General features: G+C 38.9%; 1 protein-coding gene across 3 annotated transcripts in view; it reads right to left on the reverse strand.

Moving 5' to 3' along the window:
- Positions 1-1,150: 1,150 nt before the first annotated feature.
- abhd18 (abhydrolase domain containing 18) overlaps positions 1,151-21,735 on the reverse strand; it is a 30,147-nt gene continuing 9,562 nt past the window's right edge. For 2 of the 3 annotated variants that reach the window (XM_010753329.3, XM_027276478.1), the window contains 12 exons: positions 19,308-19,392; positions 17,672-17,772; positions 14,165-14,240; positions 13,658-13,742; positions 13,259-13,286; positions 12,544-12,682; positions 12,219-12,308; positions 8,272-8,373; positions 7,510-7,748; positions 6,704-6,840; positions 3,106-3,268; positions 1,151-2,772 (listed from right to left, as the gene is read on the reverse strand). In XM_010753329.3, the coding sequence (XP_010751631.1) occupies positions 2,715-2,772; positions 3,106-3,268; positions 6,704-6,840; positions 7,510-7,748; positions 8,272-8,373; positions 12,219-12,308; positions 12,544-12,682; positions 13,259-13,286; positions 13,658-13,742; positions 14,165-14,240; positions 17,672-17,772; positions 19,308-19,392 (1,303 nt within the window). In that variant the 3' untranslated portion in view covers positions 1,151-2,714. The remainder of the gene's footprint in view (positions 2,773-3,105; positions 3,269-6,703; positions 6,841-7,509; positions 7,749-8,271; positions 8,374-12,218; positions 12,309-12,543; positions 12,683-13,258; positions 13,287-13,657; positions 13,743-14,164; positions 14,241-17,671; positions 17,773-19,307; positions 19,393-21,735) is intronic. The other variant, XM_010753330.3, reaches the window with a different exon arrangement.

The following is a 21,735-nucleotide window of genomic DNA, read 5'->3' on the forward strand; positions in this document are numbered from 1 at the left end:
AGTTGTTAAGGTGATATCAAAGAAGGGTTCCTATGCTAATATGTAACTCACCAATTATATAGATTGAGGAAAAAACAGTATATGCATAATAAATTGGAACACATACATATTCACACACAGGAAATAAAATGGAAACGTTCAGTTCCATTTCAATTGACAACGATGCAGCAAATACAAGAGTAAATAATTTAAAAAACTACAATATCAGCAATTTTTAGAGAAAATGCTATGTTTTCATCCATCTTACATTTAAATCTGTATGCTAGATATTTTATTGGTAATAACTCAAATATCACTTTGTGCTAACCCCCATTTGAAGGTGGTGCATCCATCTGAGCTATATATTCTTTCAAGCAGTAGAAGTGAGAATACTGAGCAGTCCTCTTTGATTAGACCCTTTAATGTGAGGACTAGGCAGAACTTGAGGATCAGCATCAAGCTGGCATTAAAAATCAAAATAAATTCGCTAACAATTTTACCTCAGTACTTATCAATATGGATACACATCCATATACAGTGCCTATAGTTTCCCACCTCGACTTGACATTTGGAACACTTTTCAGTCAAACTTGGACTCATCCTGTGTCTGAGCTGTGGTGTAATCTGTAAAGAATGCAATATTCTAAACTGGGTCTCTCTGGCTCTGTTACATATGGATTATTATTACACCCTTTGTAGCTAATCACCCATATATGAAACAATATTACAGATGTAGAAAAGATGTTCCTGAGATTCAATATGTATATGGCTGTTTAAATTGTAAGAAAAGACATTTTGTGACTTGGTCTACTTCATTTAAACCAATATCAGGGATTATCTGCTCTGTTTGTTTCCAATAAGAAATGTGGAGGCTCTGTGTGGATTTTTGATCCCAGAGGTTTTTCACCAATAGTTCGGAGATACTTTTTGAGATAAGTTTTTGTCAACTTTAAACCAGCACTACCTTACTAAAGAGAAAAGTGTGGCGACCCGGATGCTGCTGAAAATGTTGTTGGGTTACAATCTGTAGCAAAATAGGTATAGATCCAAGGCAAAAAATCTTTATCAAGCAGTAGGAGAAATAAATAAATGTGTTACCTGTTATCTAAACAGGTTAAAGGGAGCTTTGTGACATTGTGGCTTTAGACTCAATATTCCTCAATATACCCAGTACAGTAGTTCGTTTTTAATAGTTATTGGAACAATGAAGCTCTATGGCACAGATCAGGATTTTGATATACAGACAATACTAGTTGGAGCAATACATGAATGGCACATGGAAATTGTTGATGTTGAAAAATACTGAATCCTGAAGAGTAATCTTTTAATTCTTTCTGTCATTTTACAGATTGACTTGAATTGAGTGACATTTTAGACGGCAGTGTGTTTTAGATATGTAGCACCACTTTATTAATATAATTGAAAACACACAAACACGAGCACCTCATTATAAAATTATAACACACTTTTTTAGGTCCTACCAATAACATATTAAAGGTCCAATGTGTAGAATTTAGTTACATCTAGTGGTATAATCGCTGCATTGCAGTATCACCCTCACCCTCCTAGTGTAAAGGAGAAACAACCCTTTGAGGGCCCTGTTTAGAGTCACTATTTAGTTTTTATGTTCTGGGTTACAGTAGAAACATGGTGTTTCAATATGGTGGCCTCCATGAAAGAGGACCCGCTCTCGCTGTAGATATAAAAGTCTCATTTTAAGGTAACAAAAACATTCCTATTTTAAGGTGATTATACATGCATGAAAACATAGTTATGAATATTATTTCCATTCCAAGTCCCCAAATCGTACACACTGCACCTTTAATGCTTCAAATTCTATAAATGTATAGATATATAAAAATCAAGCTGGTGAATATGCTTGACATTCGTGTTGAAATCTGGCAATACATTTACCTGATGATTATATGCATTGTTTAAAACTCATGATCATCATATGGACATAATTTGTGACTTACTTTCAAAACTGTTGATTACGGCTGATTATATTTAATCATTAAGAAAAATCACCAGTCGGAACCTAAGCCAGATAGTGTACAAGTGTATAGCATGTTGTCATGGACATAGACAAAGAAGAAAAGAGAAGCTCTGTCACAAGCAAATTTAACATTTTGGATGATCAGTAAAAGCGGCCACAGCAGAAAAGCAGTAGTAGTCAGTCCAGAGCAAGAGCAAGTCTGCTGTGAAGAAACATTTCCGAAGTACAAACCTTCTCATGCTTTAATTTTCTTTTATTGACATGCTCATGTTATCCTTTATGCTATACAGACATATGTCTGTCATATGTCTGTATGCTAACATGACACAGCTGCATGAGGATGGACAGGTCCACCCTAGTGGCGTGAACCAGTCACAACAGGAGAACACACTTGTCTATTCATATCAATTTACCAAAGTGAAACTAGAAACCTGAGTGTTCCTTTTAAATTAGAAAAGACATCCCACTACATTTCTGCTGCTTTTAAAATTTGACTCACTTAGATTTGTTTGGGTGCTCTATGGATCCCTTTGTAGAAGCACGGAAGCAAAGAATTAGACAGTGACTGTGCATAGCTGACCTTTACATAAAGATAGCTTGTAAAGCTCAGACACATGGCTGTATAAGAGATCCTAACTGTCAAACTGTATGCTGAAGCTGAGGTCTTTTGAGGACTTCCAATGTCCAACAACAGGTCCTGATGCTCTTACAGGGAGGAAAGGGCTTCAGTCTGCCACAGTTAATGCAGGTTGGGATACTTCAAGCAGAACTTGTTGAATGTATCATATATGGCCTGTCTGTAAAATAAAAGAGATATGCAATCAATTCTAAAACAGCAACACAGCAAGCAATACAGTAGCATGGCACAGAAAAGATTTTGTGATTTTTGCTAAATTTTCCCACTTACGTAGGTAGGTTTATTTAAACAGTAAGAGACAGAATATTAAAAGAAAATATACAGAAAATCATATATAAATATATAAAAGTTATAAACTGATTTGCATTTGAGGAAAATAAGTATTTGATCCCCTAACAATGCATGACTTTGCAAATAACCATTTCCCTCACAGTACACACACACACACACACACACACACACACACACACACACACGAGAGTCAGTAGTTTACCTGAAGACATTCTGTTTAAACAAATATGCACTGATGTGTCCTCCATTCAGATATCTGACTTCACATCCTGGCCAGATCTCCTGCAGACTGAGGACCCCTGTACGAGGGATGTAGGCGTCCTCTTTGGCCTGGACCACAATGATGAGACTGGTGTCCACAGGCACTAGGAAAAATGGATGGACAGATATTATTAATACATGCTGCCACTGAAACTTGATGTCCCATTAAAACCTTTATTGGTAACTAGGGATGTAACGATACATTCAACTCACGACTCGATTTGAGTCACGATTTTTTTGTTCACGATACGATTTTTTACGACGTGATACGACGTGCCAAGCGGAATGCGGCCTCGGCGGTTGCGGAGGCAAAAACTCGGGCGTGGGAGGAGTTCGGTGAGGCCATGGAGACCGACTTTCAAACGGCTTCGAGGAGATTCTGGACCACCATCCGGCGGCTCAGTCGGGGGAAGCGGTGCACTGTCAACACTGTGTTCAGTGGGGACGGGGTGCTGTTGACCACGACTAGGGACGTCTTGGGTCGATGGAAGGAATACTTCGAAGACCTCCTCAATCCCACCAGCACGTCTTCCTTTGAGGAGGCAGAGTTTGGGGACCCCACGGTGGTCTCGCCCATCTCTGGGGCTGAGGTCGCTGAGGTAGTTAAAAAACTCCGCGGTGGCAGGGCCCCGGGGGTGGATGAGGTCCGCCCGGAGTTCCTCAAGGCTCTGGATGTTGAGGGGCTGTCTTGGTTGACACGTCTCTGCAACATCGCGTGGACATCGGGGGCAGTACCTCTGGACTGGCAGACCGGGGTGGTGGTTCCCCTCTTCAAAAAGGGGGACCGGAGGATGTGCTCCAACTATAGGGGGATCACACTCCTCAACCTCCCCGGGAAGGTCTTTTCGGGGGTTCTGGAGAGGAGGGTCCGCAAGATTGTCGAACCTCGGATCGAGGAGGAGCGGTGTGGTTTTCGTCCGGGCCGTGGAACTGTGGACCAGCTCTATACCCTTAGCGCGGCCCTGGAGGGTGCATGGGAGTTCGCCCAACCAGTCTACATGTGCTTTGTGGATCTGGAGAAGGCGTTCGACCGTGTCCCCCGGGGGATACTGTGGGGGGTGCTCCGGGAGTATGGGGTTCCGGACCCATTAATAAGGGCTATCCGGTCCCTGTACTCTCGGTGCCAGAGCTTGGTCCACATTGCCGGCAGTAAGTCGGACCTGTTTCCTGTGAGAGTTGGACTCCGCCAGGGCTGCCCTTTGTCACCGGTTCTGTTCATAACCTTTATGGACAGAATTTCTGGGCGCAGCCAGGGCGTTGAGGGGCTGCGGTTCGGTAGCCTCAGGATTGGGTCGCTGCTTTTTGCGGACGATCTAGTCCTGTTGGCTTCATCGGAGCGTGACCTCCAGCTCTCTCTGGAGCGGTTTGCAGCCGAGTGTGAAGCGGCTGGGATGAGAATCAGCACCTCCAAATCAGAGGCCATGGTTCTCAGCCAGAAAAGGGTGGAGTGCACTCTCTGGGTCGGGGATGAGATCCTGCCTCAAGTGGAGGAGTTCAAGTATCTCGGGGTCTTGTTCACGAGTGAGGGAAGGATGGAACGGGAGATCGACCGGCGGATCGGTGCAGCTTCTGCAATGATGCGGACTCTGCACCGGTCCGTCGTGGCGAAGAAGGAGCTGAGCCGAAAGGCGAAGCTCTCGATTTACCAGTCGATCTACGTTCCTACCCTCACCTATGGTCACGAGCTTTGGGTAGTGACCGAAAGAATGAGATCGCGAATACAAGCGGCCGAAATGAGCTTCCTTCGCAGGGTGGCTGGGCTCTCCCTTAGAGATAGGGTGAGAAGCTCGGCCATCCGCGAGGAGCTCAGAGTAGAACCGCTGCTCCTCCGCATCGAGAGGAACCAGCTGAGGTGGCTCGGGCATCTCGTGAGGATGCCTCCTGGACGTCTCCCTGGTGAGATGTTCCGGGCACGTCCCTCCGGAAGGCGGCCCCGGGGAAGACCCAGGACATGCTGGGGGCACTATGTCTCTCGGCTGGCCTGGGAACGCCTTGGGGTCCCCCTGGGAGAGCTGGCAGAAGTGGCTGGGGAGAGGGAAGTCTGGGCCTCCCTGCTAAAGCTGCTGCCCCCGCGACCCGATAAAAACGGATAAAGCGGAAGAAGCCGGAGACGGACGATTTTTTCCCGATTTTTCAAAATCAAAATGAGCTACAGACAAATTATGACCAAATAAAATTTTCTTTTTATTTGTAGGAAAAAAAATCTTTCTTTACAGAAACTCTCAAACAGTTTGTGTTCTTATAAAAAGTGCAACTTACATCTTAAACAACAAAATATGTTAAAAATATCTTCTTTCTTTAGAAACAATCTCACAAGTAAACTGGTGTTAACTGATGTAATGTGCAGTTTTCGCTCATGAGGTGGCATAACATTACTTTGCTTCTCACTGTGGTGGCGGCTAATATGCTGCTGCATGTTGCTTGTGTTGCCGCTATATGTTAACAGTCTCTTGCAATATTTACATGCTGTTTTGGTTTTGTCAGTCCATTTCTCACGGTTGCATTTGTGTATATAGGGAATCCAAAATGCTGCCACACAGATGATTTAAAACTGCTCGGTGCATTCAAAGCTATTTTCTACCGTCGCCATGTCTTCCCTCGTTCTGTGCTCCGTACCTCCGTAGTGACGTGAGTCGTGACTTGACGCCTGACGTTGAACAAATGAATCACCAACCAGTGACTTTTTTTAAGATAACATAACCTATTTCTAATTTTAAAAAAAGAAGAAAAAGAACATATCCTACTTCTCTCGCATTCGCCAAGAATCGCGATTCATTTTTTCTGTCAACCGATGCGAGTCGTCGCGCATTTGTACCGATTTTTAATCGTGTCACGATGCATCCCTATTGGTAACACATTCTATGAAGACCACATCTACAGTGCATTATAACAACATTCACAGTGAATTGTAATGCATTCATAATGCTTTATTATTATACTCATAAAACGCACGTAATGTGCTGTGATCCACTATGTCACAACAGTCATAAAACATTATGGGTGATTTATAATGAATTGTAACTTCAAGTGTTTCATGGATGATTTTGGCGAGTTATTAACATTAAGGTAACTGACGGGGCTTTTAATGCATTATGAATACCCTTTACCTACACACAAACACACACACACACACCTCAACAATCAATCTGTGGTAAGAACTCATAGTGTGCTCTCACAAATGGTCTTTGCTGCTGCATTCAGAATTCATGATGGGTGGACTTAATTACTTGCTGCTGTAGCTTGCTGTGTGACCATAGCTACCACAGAAAGGAAATGTATATAGGAGCCAGTATTGCAGGCATATGAATGCCCGAATTAGGTAACACTTCTTAACCATCAAAGAACAATTTAGTGTCTCATTATCCAGGCACTCGAGAATAGAAAATGTTATGATACCAGTTACCAAAAACTTGCTATAATTTTTTGCTATAATTTTTACGGCATATTAGTAATTATTCTTTTTAAGTCACATGATCTATTTAGGTGTATTTCTGCACCATCTGTAACAGCATTATGATATTTTCTTTCCTCCATCTTACCAGAGAAGTTGGCCATGTGTGTACATTCGTCCATCACTCCCTTCATGAAGCTTATAGACTCTCTATGTAATGATGGCCGACAGCATTTGGCCGTATCCATCTTCTTCCCATGCAGGATGTTGTTGGAATGAGGGCTTCTAAGAAAGAAAATATGTTCTATGTACAGTGATTTATAAGTAGTGTCATCTCTAAAAATACTACTAATAATAAATATTTTTGTGAAATAAGTAGATGAAGACATTCTCAGTCAGGAAAAACACACTTCTCAAGTAGAACATTTTTGAATCTTTAGAAGTTACACAAAAATCGTTAAAGTTCAAAAGTTTATCAACAAAATCAGTCATTTATCCATTACAAAGTGTTTCCAGAAATAAATCCAGTAGTTAGATTTTTTGCACTGAATTGAACTGATGGAGTTCTGTATCACATGACCTGGCCTCCACAATCACCCAGCCTAAACCTAATGAGATAAGTTGTTTTACAGAGTGAAGAATAAGGCGGGTTGGAAAAGCATTTCTGGTGAAAACCTCATAAATCTGACTGAAGGAATGTCAAGAGTGTACAAAGCTGTCATCAAAGCAAAAAAGTACTTTGAAGAATCTAAAATCTAAAACATTCTGGTTTGTTATTTTATAGTTTTACAATGTAGACAGTGATACCACTGAATAAGAAGGTCCAGAAAACCAAACAGTACACTTTTGAGCAAAAGTGTATATTATAAATATGATGTAATTTAAAGCCTTGACTTAAAAGAAAAAAATAAACACATTCAGTAGCTTCTATCCACAATAACTTAAATGGATTACCCTGGTAGAGTGTCCACGTTTGTTCCACTGGTGTTCACTGATGATAAATACTGATGTACTCTGTCTCCAGCCCTGCACCCTTCAGGACCACCGATCATCAGGCCTTGTCTAGCCTCCGCTTCCCCTCCTGCTTTAGAGTTCTGGACAACTGATGCCCTGTCCTGTCTAGAGAGGCCCAACAGATGCTCTAAACAGTCCACATTCTCCACATGTCCTGGACCCATCTTAAAGGAATCAGCCTGGCACATATAGATACACAAACCAAAAGACAGATACAATCAACATACAGCTTATGTGTGTTCATGTACAGTAAGGGATTAGTTCTCCAACAGAATCCTTGCCGTTGCACTATAAGGCCATTTGTTATGAATGGATCATCCTTGATGATGTTTCTCTGAAATAATGACAGATGCCTACCATGTGTTACAGATCCCATGAGAGCTTAAATATTTTTAATGTTTCTTGATTATGGGAACTGAGGTAACACACACAACCTGTTCAAGGCCAGCACAGACCACACTACAGAGTGTGGACTGGTAACTGCTTGGAATGCCAACTGGTGGTGTGGGTAGCCCAGTTACTAGTCGACAAGTAATTACGTTAGTCATCTTAGTTAGGATAAATAATTTCCATATTTGTTCTTATTAGCATATTATAGCCAATTGTTCCATTCTGGATTCTCAAATTCAAACAACATAAAAAAGTATAAAAACACATTTGAAATCACTATGTAAGAGTATGAATGATTCAAGGATAACATACCCCACAGTATTCCAGCAGCTTGATGATCTCCTCCTCATACACTAAGTTAATGGCATACTGCTTCTCTAGCTCTGTCCAGTTTACTGCTTTACTCAGTACTCCCTGCATGTGCGTACACACACACACACACACACACACGCACACACACACACACACACACACACACACACACACACACACACACACACACAGAAATACTGTCACTGTGAAAGCTGCTGGAGCCACTGAACTAGTTTGATATACAGGCATGAATGAAAAACATTACAAATGTAGATTTGGAAGGGTAAAACCACAAAGCTACAATAAACCTTTTCATGACCTCATGGTTCTCAGTACGATATCTTCATAATCCAATTAATCAGGCTGCAGTCTGTACAATCCTGTTTTCAAAAAAGGTCTAAAAGTTGTCTAAAATGGAAATTGAAAAATTATGATATTCATTGTCTTTTTGTTGCCACTGTCCAACCGTTAACCTTTTTTTTTTCAAATATGTTGCTGCCATTGTGCCATTGAATTTAAAATGAGCCATATCATCATCATTTAATGTTTTGCATGAGGTTAACAAGCAACAGGTCAGTAACCTAATTGGTTCTAAAAAGAGGATCCAGAGAGTCGGAGTCTTTGTCAAGTAACGATAGGGATAGGTTCACCACTGTTTTTTCAAAGAATCTGTGGATTTTATCATCTATAGTTCATGATATTATTCAAAGATTCAGAGAATCAAAAGAATTTTTTTTACGCATGGGACAAGGCTGAAAACCGATATTCGCCGTGATATTTAAACCATCAGACGGCACTGTCCATCAACAGATAGGATTCTATCATGGACATCACTGCATGGGCTGTGTTGTAGAGAAATTGCTAAAGTCAAAGGTCAATGGTGAGGTCAGGAGTTCAGAAAGTGTTGCCTCTGATGTCTTATGCTGTATTATGTATTGATGCTTGGCCAAGGAGAATTACAGACACTCTCAAAGTTCATCAGAAGTGCTTGAGTTGGTCTCACATTCTGCCTAACTCATCCTGGTGGATAGACTTTAAACCCCAAGATAACACCACAAATACTACACGCCCAGAATTAGTCAAAGAGAATGTCTCTACCCATGAAAATATTACTGTCAACACATTCTAGTCTGGAGACACAGATGTCTGTTTACGCAGATTGGAACATCAACGGCAGCTATCTATTATGTCTATTATGACTGGCACCTACTGTTCTCAACCAAAGCCAAACAACTGCTGAGGACCTCCAGGCCCACATGTGACCTTGTGTAACCTAAGAATAGAAAATTCCACAACAGGCTAAGGAACACTTCCAAGAACCATTGTCTTTGAACACACTTCATCTCTACATCCACAAATGACAATAGATTTTACTTAGCCATAGCCAACTGTTTTGGAAAAAGGGTTTCTGTGTATCTTCATTCAAGAGCATAGATTTTCAGTTTGAGAGCATGATTTCTCCTTCTCATGCTCAGATTTATTCTCCTCTTGCCCTTATTTCGCGCTCAGATTTCTGCTGCTTTCTTTCAAAATGTGTGCTTGAATTTAAAAATCACATGCTTGTGCTCACATTTCTTCTTCCTGGACACAATATAAGGTCTGTTTGTAAAACTGCTTCTCTTTTAAAATACACCAATTTACCTTACTAGCCAGCTATTTGAATTGTCACCTATTTAAAACACCAGCTTATTTATGTATGATTAATCTTAAATAATCCTAAAAAGACTTATCATAGTTTCGATTTTTTCTAATTTTATATGAGCGGGATATATTTTATATACTATAAATACTCTTAGCAGGATAGTTACGAGAGTCAAATGGTTAAGTACATTGCTATTTATTGCATTTTAAACCATGGGACACCAGTTTGCACCCCAGCCGCCGCACTCTTGCTTGCATGTACGTGTAACCAGCTGATACTCTTATTGAAACATTTAACAAGAGATAATGGGTGGAACGGCTAGGCTACGTGATTAAAAAGATATAGCCTAATGAAAAATAAGCTTTTTGATGATTTTTGCCTTATTTTCCCTTAGGCATGCCAGTTATCAAAGCAAAGACCCACCAGAAAGTTGAGGGGAACCTGTCACTTAATAAAAATAGTATTTATGAAGTTATTCTGTCACTCTGCAGTCACTTTGGGAACTCTGCTCTGTGTGATCCCTGCCCCCTACACTCTGTTCTACACCGCCTGTTGTTTCTCTGTTGTCCCTCCCACACAAGACCACAGAGTCATTTGATTAGCTAGAATACGTTGATACAGAGAAAGAGAAACTAGTCTACTTAGTAATGGTTGTCCATTCGTCAAGTGTGAATGGAAGTTGGCCGAACATCTATTTTTCAATTGGTCTTTTACGTGGTGGCATAAATCAACAAGGAACACAAACTACACATCTCCGTCTTCAGCGGAATCTCAGGAAAACACGTAACACTACACTAACACTGCTTATGAGAGTATTTATAGTAGTGCTGGGTGATATGACGATACATATCGTGGGGACAATAGAAAAGTTAGTGTTCTCTTGTCACTATGCATACTCTAAGTTTATGTAAGTGAAAATAAAGAAGAATAAAAAAGATTTTTCGCAAAGAAAAAAAAAAAGAAACTCGACATGTCGACATGGTGCTGCTTTATGTGGTTCTTTGATTCTCACGCGGATTTTCGACTTGCTTTACGTTACTTAACTCATGAGTGCTGAACGATGGATGCGCAACAGGCTGAGGTTTCATGCCCGGAGTCGCAACAGACAGAGACAGCTACGCAGGCAGCCCAAGAAGAAGCACTTTTACCGAAAAGAGGGGTTACGTCTGTGATTTGGTTACATTTTGGGTTCAAGAGGTCCGACACGGAGCAGAAGACGGCCATATGCAAACTATGCTACAAGACTATTCCCGCGCCCAATGCCAACACAACAAGGTGACTAATATGGTAAATTGGTGTATTTTAAGAGAGAAGCAGTTTTACAAACAGACCATATACCCGCCCCTACGGAGCACTCAAAAAGGGCGAAGGAACACACCCAAGATTGGTCCACACTTTAGCTGTCTCCCTATTGGCTGGTGAAACACACTATTTTAAGTGCAGGGAGGGACATCCTTCAGTCTGAGCAGACACTTCAAACTTAGAGGACGTGCTTGTTCTAAGAGCGAGAACATTAGATTTGAGAGCGTAGACTTTAGATTTGAGAGCGTAGACTTTAGATCTGAGAGCGTAGACTTTAGATCTGAGAGCGTAGACTTTAGATCTGAGAGTGCACAGGACATATTTGAGTGCAAGTGAAATGTTTGTGTCCAGGAAGAAGAAATGTGAGCACAAGGATGTGATTTTTGAGTTCAAGCACACATTTTGAAAGAAAGCAGCTGAAATCTGAGTGCGAGCACAAAATGTGAGCACAAGGAGAATAAATCTGAGCACAAGAAGGAGAAATCATGCTCTCAAACTGAAAATCTAGCTCTTGAATAAAGATAGGATAATTCTTCCATAAAAACCCTTTTTCCAAAACAATTGGCTATGGCTATGTAAAATCTAAAATGGTGACCTCTTTGCATTGTGGAGTTTTAACTGTCATTTGTGGATGTAGAGATGAATGAAGTGTGTTCACAGGCAATGGTTCTTGGAAGTGTTCCTCAGCCCATGCAGTGATGTCATTGATAGAACCCTATCTGTTGATGGACAGTGCTGTCTGATGGTTTGAATATCACGGCCAATATTGGTTTTCAGCCTTGTCTTGAAAATCTACGCATTTGAATAAAGATAGGATAATTCTTCCATAGGTTTTAGAGTACATTATATCTAATCATACAGCATTATGAACACTGTCTCTGTTTCAATTAACCCTAAACACTTAAAGTACCCATACTTCAATGTTCGGTTATGTCAACTCTAATGCTGCTCTAATAACTTTTAACGTTGTTTATTGTCCTATGTCATGTAGAAAGAGTGTTACCGTGGTGAAGACACTAGAGGCAGTGGACCAGGACAAACAAGGAACCAGAGGTATCGGCTTCGGCCAATTAGTCACTGCCAGAGACGCCATCTGGACACAATGACATACAAGAACATCATGAAAAATATGATCTTCGGGTAGGGTTAAGTATTATATTGGGCCCACTTGCATGGAAAATATTTACTTTAGGTTTAAGCAAGGTTCTGTGTCTTCATGATGACAAGCATGTTGAGTAGTTATTTAGAGGTAGTGGTAGAATACATCGAATTGATAAAAAAAGAAACCAATAAAGAAAATAGCAGTGTCTGCTGTTTTGGTGACTCACATATCCTCCCATGGAGATGCCAGTCATTCCTAGTGGCCAGTAACCTTCTCTCTCCAGCCAATGGAGAAGCACTGTTGACTCGAGGATCAAAGCCCCTCCCATCACAAACAGGTCTGACACATTCTTTAGACAGGACCGCCTAAAATACTCACAAATAATGTCCCTGTTTACTTTAAACTCAATTTATCCCTCCTGAAAACCTATTTTAGTGTTAGCCATGACCCCTGAAGTGTGGCTGATGCTGCATTATGTTTTTACATGTTAAATAAAACCATGACTATTGGCGAGATTTGTAATAATATTTTAACCCTTAGATATCAATTTCTGTATCAGCTTCAAAAATTCAGTACCTTTTTGGCAGGATTATATCTGTATAAATACAGTGCTACATGTTCCTTCTGCCTGTATTACAAACACAGATAACCAATTCAGTACAATAGCAGTACAGATGTTTGCTGCATGACAGACATGGTACATTATAGTCTGCATTCATTACAAAAAGCACAATCGTCCAGATCCAAACTGGAGCCTATTGACATATATTCTTTTGAGATTTTAGTATGTATTAAATAACCAAAATACAGAATCAAAACAGTTAGCACTGTACAGTAAGAAATGATTTGTCAGGGAGCTGAGTTAGCATATCATGTATCTTGCGGTCAAATGCAACTTAAGACTTTGGTCTTAATTAGTGTGTAAAGGGCAGTTAACTTACAGTTGGTCTTTGGGTTTACGATAGCCATGTAAAAAGTCTGTCAAGAAAAAAAAAATGTTGACAGATAACATGCATCACATGGACACAAACATAACCAAATGATGGAATTCAGATGTTGATCAGAACATATTTCTGAATTCCATCCTCTAGCCAATTCTATGTGTGTACATGCTGCGTGTGTGCTTGTTTCATTAAAAGTATGCTCTTGTTATTTTTATTATTGTTGTGTTGTTTCCAAAACATCAACAGTGCTCGCCTCACAAATGTTTAAATCAAACCGAATGTGTGGAGTATGGAAGACATTTACTAAATTATTTAAGGGAAATAAGCACAAAAATAAATAAATAAATAAATAAACTAAAAGATGGCGGGAGATGTGAAAAGACAATAGAAGGATATAATAAGGGTTCTCCAGAAGCAGTGAAGCCATTCCTGCTTCTTTGATCATGGGTCTGGCCATCAGGGTCCGCCGGCGCCAGAAAAACTATACACACAAGACAGTAATACTAAACAGTCAGAGTACAGAGAAAGAGGATGAGGTTATGATCACAATTATCCATACAGGATTCTACTGCTGTAAAGTGCTAGTATCCAAATCATGATGTTACCAGATGCAGTGTTAAACAAACAAGGAAGATGGTCAATTCTATGAGCACATGCATACAAATCCAAACTTTGTTCTCTTGGTTCCTCAACGTGGTTACGACTAAGATTTTGTGTTCTTTCAATATGAAATGTTACATTTTATTTACATTTTGTTATTATTATCTGTATAAAAACATGCTATTAATGCAGAACATCAACAAGGAAAACAGGCAAATATCAGGACTTCAGCCACAATACTGTTGGGTGCCTGGATCCAGTAGGTTTCAAGTTACATTGAGGTTAAATGGTTTAAAGCCTTACGTGGTCTCCAGTCCCAGCCAAGTGGATACATACTGGTCTGTTCTTCTGCCACCTCTTTGGAACTATAAACTGGAACCTGAAACAACACACACACACACACACACACACACACACACACACACACTGTGAATACTCACTTGGATATCACGGCACCCCAACACGCGATCAGGGATTACTTGTAACTTATTTGGCTGTGTGAAATTCACTAGACAAAGCTAAACGTTTTTCATTTAAATCTTCTCTATATTGGCTTCAATACATTAGTATTGTAAAGAACATTAGGAAGAAAGAAATGAGGAGGGGGATTTTTTTATTTTGCATTTAAACTCTAAAGTTCAAATGGCATCATGAATTGAATTGAAAAATCAAATATTTAGTATTCATGCCAGGCATATGTAAAATATATCCTATTTTCTTTTCTTATAAAGTCAACTCCTTTGGTCTATTAACTCATGTTAGGAGAGTAGTTGTATTTACCTAGATATTCTGTAAAATTATAGGTCATAGTAAATGTCACTGAAGTCGTACAGACGTTTTATCTATTGCCAACATGGCTCTTTAGGGCAGGAAAACGGACGTCATTCCCGGCTGCTGTGCTTGGGACAGTAGACTGGTTTTACAGCAAACCCTCTGACATGGTCATACAGTACCAAACACCTGCCTATGGATCATAAGTCATTCAATCTAATTCAATTTTTATTCATAATTAGTAATAAACAAAACATGATCAACAGATAAATATGCTGATTTTATTTCAATAATATACATATAAACACATACTTTTTGACAGTACTTACCAAAAGTATCTTTGATATGTATTATATTATATGTATATTTACATAACAGGACAGCTGCATTCTAATTCAGTTCAACCAGAAAAAGGTCATGTGAAAAATAACGATAATAAAGATAACAAAGACCTTCTCAGTCCAGTTCTCAATCATATAAACACACTTTTGAACAGCTGATTCTGTTTTCATTAAAGTCGACTTGGATGGATTTTTTTATTATTATTATTTTGGCCTTTTTATGCCTTTAATGATAGGACAGCTGAAGACAGACAGGAAGCAGGGGGCAGAGAGAGGGGGAGTGACACGCAGTAAATGCCCGTCCGAATACTCTTGCACAGCATTTTCCATGTGTTGCCACTCTGCAACTTAAGGGTTGTGCTCCACTTTGCCATATATATATATATATTAGTGCTGTCAAAATTAACGCGTTCATTTTGTCGATTAATTTTAAAGAATTAACGCAATTAACGCGGTTTTGTTTACTTCCGGTGGCGGCCGCCATTTTGGATGTGGCAAAGTGTAGCTTTGTTTCCCAGATATATTAGTGTGTGTGTGAATGGGTGTATAAGAGGCATTAACTTAAAGCCCTCACGGAGACTGCGCCCTGGGCGGTCGCCCACATTGCCCACAGCTAAAACCGGCCCTGCTTGTATTAGTTTACGGGCAGATCTGCCACATCCAATATGGCGGACAAGTTAACGTATCGCAACAACGGACCAACCTGCTCTATGTATATATGCCTATGATCTATCCTAACTAAAGGAGAGTCTATGGCGTAAAGATGGATAAGGACTTTTAGGGGGAACATTTCATTTTAAAAAGTTGCCCGACGGCTCGTTGGACAAAAACAAGGTAATTTGCACAGTTTGCAAATCCGAATTTAAATTCCACAGAAGTAACACGACTTTAACATATCACCTCAAAGCAAAACACCCAGTCTACACTACAGGAGTGTGGCACTCGTCAGTATATTTCCTCATTCTGGCTTTTTTCTATTAGCACTGTGCATATGTGCACCTTAAGCCAATAAAATGAATGAATTTAATTGATCATTTTACATAAATAAATATTCATTATAAGCTTCAGTCTCAGAAAAATGCATTTAATTTATTGATATATTTATTGATAGATTAATCGCGATTAATTACAGAAATGTTTGCGATTAATTAGTTAATTTTTTTAAATCGATTGACATATATATATATATATATTATATCTATGATATATATATATATATATATATATATATGGTGATTATGGCTACAGTATAAGCAGACATCTGCTCTGTGGAACATCGAATTCCACCTGTGTGTGCATGGTAGAAACAGATGTAAAAACAAATGCATTGCATGTTTTTGCATACAATTTGACAAAGCAAAAAATATTGTCACTTAATGGGCACTGCACAGACTTCATAATATAGTTAGAAACGTCCAAATTTAATTATTTTCCACCAAGACTATAAAACACCATCTCTGTATCTGGCTGGCATGAGCTTCAAACCATTTTGTATAAATGTTGCACTTTGTTAATCAGCAGATAACATCACCAGGTCACATCTGTCCAAAGCTAAATGTTAGTTTTGGTACTTAATGTTATATGAATTGTAGTAGAAATTCAATATTTTTCAACAGCGACACAGGGAAAACATTACCTGTGTTTGTGATTATTCTCTGGCTAAAGCTTTCAAACAACAATTTTCATTCACATTCATAACTTTAGGCTGAATTACCTTTCCAGAAGAGGAAACAGGAAACTTCGGAGTCATGTTGAAAACATGAATCTTTCATTAGTGATATCCATGAAAGAAAGTCCATGGCGATGTTTTTCCTTGTTTTATGTTGTCGTTAGTCCCTTTGTTTTGGTCCTTCATGCTTCACTTCTTTGATAATGCTCCCTAGACTTGTCTTGTGCTAATTAATGTGTCTACATTTAACTTCTAACAAAACACAATATACTTAACTAAACCAGCAAACCAACACTTCTTCTGTTACGACGGCAATATATGGAAAAACACCCTTTGTCTCGGCTGCTGTACAACCGTGGCAACGCAAACTAGTAGAATCCGTGTAACAGGACCCTCCCCATATGTAGATAAAAAGGGTCATTCTAAGAAACAGGAAATAGTTTTTTAAGGTGTATCAGTAATCAGTGAATAATATGCATAATATAGTTATCCATATTATTTTCCATTTTTGCCGATAGATCATTCTACACACTGAACCTTTATCATTTAGACTAGATGCATTGTAAATAAATAAATAAAAAAATCTTCCCCTTGCATTTTGTTTCCCTTATCTTTGGCCCAATTACTCTGTTCTGGTTTTCAAATCATATTTTGTTATTCATTTAGAACATTATTGATTGTCTTCCACCTGTCAAACGTATTAGTAAAACGTAGTATTAATTGTTTGGCTTTGATTGGGAACAGTTGAGTGTCTCTAGTTCTCCTTGGCCAAGCGTCAATAAATATTACAGCATAAGACATCAGAGGCTCCTGAACACTTTCTTCTTTCCTGACCTCACCATTGACCTTTGACTTCAGCAATTTCTCCACAACACTGTTCAGGTTTTGTAATTGCTTTTGTCCTAAGCTTTTATTTGACCAGTAAGCGAATTATCCCTTTACTGCTTCCAGTGAGCACAGGGTTCATGTCAGCTGCTGTGACGTTGTCACATTTGAATTCTTAGTGTAGGACAACATTACGTTATGTACCTGGCTTTGACAGCCTCTGGTGGCAGGATTCCAGGAACCAAGTGCTCCAGAGGAGAGATAAAGAACCCATCGTGGATCTGACAGTCAGTGTGGTCCTCTGTCTGGACACAAAGGCACAAACACACATACCAGTACCAGTCAAAAGTTTGAACACAGTATCAGTTTTATTTGGCATATGTCATACAGGTCAGCTCAGCATTAAGAGCACTAGTTGTATTAGCAGCACTAGACATAGAAGATAAAATAAATCTGTAAAAAAATTACTATATCAGTATATATTTTACTACATATATAATTAAAAATTGAGGATTGTGTGCAAGAGTAAGTAATGTGACAAGTGTATATTACAGAGGTAATGCACAAAAAGTATCAGTCCTGCTTGCAGTCATGCTTGATGGGACTGATATCTGCTAAATATGCCCTATGAGATTATTCAGTAGTTCAGAAGTCTAATGACCTGTTGGTAAAAACTGTTTGGTCTGATGCTGAAGCAGCCAAGCTCTTGTAACATCTACTACAAAATAACAAGGAGAACAGTTTGCAAGGTTGGTGGCTGTGGTCTTCTTTCCTGTATGGCCAGGAGTCTGTTGGCAGTGATGTGCCTCTCCAGACTACCAGACTGTGATGCAGCCCGTCAACAAGCTCTGAATGGTGCACCTGTAGCAATGTGTGAGGATGCCAAACATCTCCTCAGAAAAATTAACCCCTGGTAAGCTTTCTTGACAATGGTATCCATGTGTAGTAACCAGGAGAGGGTCTCTGTCATATGTGCATCAAGGAACTTGAAGCTGCCAACCCCTTTCATGTCAGCATCCCTAATGTGGATGAGAAGGTGTGCTGACTAAAGCACAGTACTGCATTGCATACATCACTGCTGTGCTAGCAAAAACATGTTAATGGTGAACTTGAACTTTTTGAATATGTCACTTGTAACTTTAAATATTATTGTCTAAACAGTATTGCTACCTTGTGGTCCGTACTGGTCACTGTAGCATCTGTAACCTTCATATCACAAATGATTCCACAATTGAAATTTCTAACCTTTACAACTGTATGCCTTCAGCTCTGTAGTTTTATTCTGTCAAAAGGTGAAACATCTCCACACAGGCACTCCCTCTCTCAGTGATATAGATTGATTTGTACTGAATCGAAAAGGCAAGATTAATTCCTATTCGTTGCTCTACTCCTTAGATCCGTGAGATATAAGGAAGGTGATACAGCAGTGGGAACGCAATCTTTGAGGGAAATTTATTGAAGATGGCTGGCATGAAGCAATAGTCTCTGCCAAAACCACATTTATTTGGAACTGAATGAGAGAAAGCTACCTGAAGTAATTTTGGTTTGGATGGTGGTTTGTTTAGATTCCTGTTTTGATATCTTTGTGAATACGGAGAGCATCTGTATGTTTTTTTTATTAAGTTGTATGCACTTCATGATTGAATTTCGACATTTAGTTAATTTAATAAAATGGATATAATTGAACAAAGTTTGTTTGTATATTATTATATTCGTATAAATTTGTGTACTAAAGATGTAAAATCTGGTTCTGGTGAGGTTTTCTGCCTGCTACAAGGGTGTTTTTCAAGAGAGTTTTTCCCCTATGCCAAGTGTTTGCACATTCCAACAAATCAAATACCTTGTTAAGGTAAACTGGGTAGTCCTTGGGTACCAGAGACTTGCACTTCTCTCTGTCTCCAATGATCTTACGGAACTCAAAGATTCTGTAAAATACAAACAAGAGAGAACATATCAACTCAACTTTATTTATTTATATAGCACCTTTCATGCAGAGATGCAGCCCAAAGTGCTTCACAGAGCAGAATAAGAGCAGAAATAGACAACAACAAACCAGTCCAGTTCTTTAGGAAACAAAAAGTTACATAAAAACAAAAAAATTACAAAAAAAATAAAAAGCAGAAAACTATACAATAAAACAAATTTAAAAAGTAAATTAAAACCTATGTGATAAAAAGCACAATAACAAGGATAAAGACTGCAACAATAAAATAAATAAGATCACAGGGGATAAGCACAGGGGATAAAAAACAAAATAGGGAATGATCAGGAGCTAAAAACTCAGCAGTGAATGTTGAGGCACCTTAAGTAAAAGCCAGGCTAAAAGGATAAGTCTTAAGTTTTTTTCATCTTAAAGGTCTGACTTTGATGATATTTCTAAGATGACAAAACGTTTTGTTTCTGTTTTTTATGTGGCCCTAAAAGTTGTCACTCCCAAGTTTTTGACCGTCTTAACAGACAGGGACTGAAGGTGCTGGGGTACGTGTTCTACCAAATATTAGTATTTCTGTCTTGTCCTGATTAAGTTGCAGAAAGTTATTTGCCATTCAGACTTTTATTTAAGCTATGCATTGTATTAGATTGTTAATCGGGGGGCACCAAGATCAAGTAGAACCGTTATTGATTCTAATATCATTCAATACTTTGACCAGTGCAGTCCCTGTATTGTGGTGCTCTCTAAAACCAGACTGAAAAGTCTCTGAGATATTATTAATTGTATTAAAATTATAAATTTGTTTAAAAACTTTTATCTAAAATCTTACCTAAAAATGGGAGAGATGGTTTGAGATTGTCCAGTAATTGTTAAAATCTGAGGAATCTAACTGAATAACTTTTTTAAACTTCTTTTTATTTCCCTTTTATCAGGTGCAGTCATATACTGTACATTCAAAGATACAGCACAAGTGTAAATGGGGTAGAGGTAGTCCATGGATTTTAGCAATGTCCAGACAGAGTCCATATTTGAATGGCAGAGGAGGGGAAAAACAAAGCAAAAAAACACACACATACAACGACATCAGTCAATCAAAGGTCATATCAATTAATAAAAAATGAGAAATAAGTTAACTTTTTAAAGTTGTGGTTTAACTATTGCAGTCTTTAAAACCTGGGGGAAAGTGCCAGTAAATAATGAGTGATTAAGTGGTTAAAATGCTGTGTGCTATCTAAAACATTAAATGACCTTTGAATTGAATCAAATGACCTCTGACTAACAGAGAGCCACAGCTCTTTTGAGTCATCTATTCCTTTAGGTCTAAGTAGCAATGACTTCATGGGCTTCTTTAATAATACAATTATAACTATTAGAGGCACATGACATATATTTAGACTGCTCTCCCATTGACCTTCATCAAATAACTTCAATAGTTTCTTTATCTAAGCTGTCAATCTGTCTCTAACTCCTAAGCCCCAACACACACATCTCTGGCACGTATATATACGTATATAATATATATAATATATTATATATATATGTGTGTGTGTGTGTGTGTGTGTGTGTGTGTGTGTGTTTGTGTGTGTATATGTATGTATATATGTTCACGTGTAATGTACACGTTAGTGCTCTTTATTCAGAAAACCCTCATGTCACATCTACATTTCAGGATCTGGTTATTATAGACACAGATTAAATGTTAAATATAAATATTTCAATATTTATCATCACAGTAACAGTGTTACACACATTAGTAGCTGTAAACACTCAGCATTAGAAAAATACATACGTTGGTTTGGTGCTTACATAAGGAGTAAACATTTATAATCATCACCCTTTCAATCAAATAACTTCAATAGTTTCTTTATCTAAGCTGTCAATCTGTCTCTAACTCCTAAGCCCCACACACACATCCTGGCACGTATATATAGTATATAATATATAATAATTATATTAAGATGTGTGTGTGTGTGTGTTGGTTTTTTTAATTAATTATATATATAATATATATTATATATATTATATATATATATATATATATGCCACAGTCCGGGATGAAAACATCGAAAATACAAGAATACATCTTAAGATGACCCCAAAGGATGAACTGCTAAGTGAATGTGCTCAGGCAGCAGAACCTGATGAGGGTGCAAAGAAGGAGGAACAGACAACCGGGAGTGACAAACCCCTACATGGCATGTACCACCGCAGATAGAGGAAGTGGCTGATATCAAGAAATCCACCAGTGGCTGGATAATGCAGGACTGACAGACAGCACAGAGACACTAATCATGGCAGCACAAGAACAGGCCATAAGCACAAGAGCCATAGAGGC

Source organism: Larimichthys crocea, unplaced genomic scaffold (assembly GCF_000972845.2).
Source record: "Larimichthys crocea isolate SSNF unplaced genomic scaffold, L_crocea_2.0 scaffold388, whole genome shotgun sequence".
Classification (NCBI taxonomy): Eukaryota; Metazoa; Chordata; class Actinopteri; family Sciaenidae; genus Larimichthys; species Larimichthys crocea.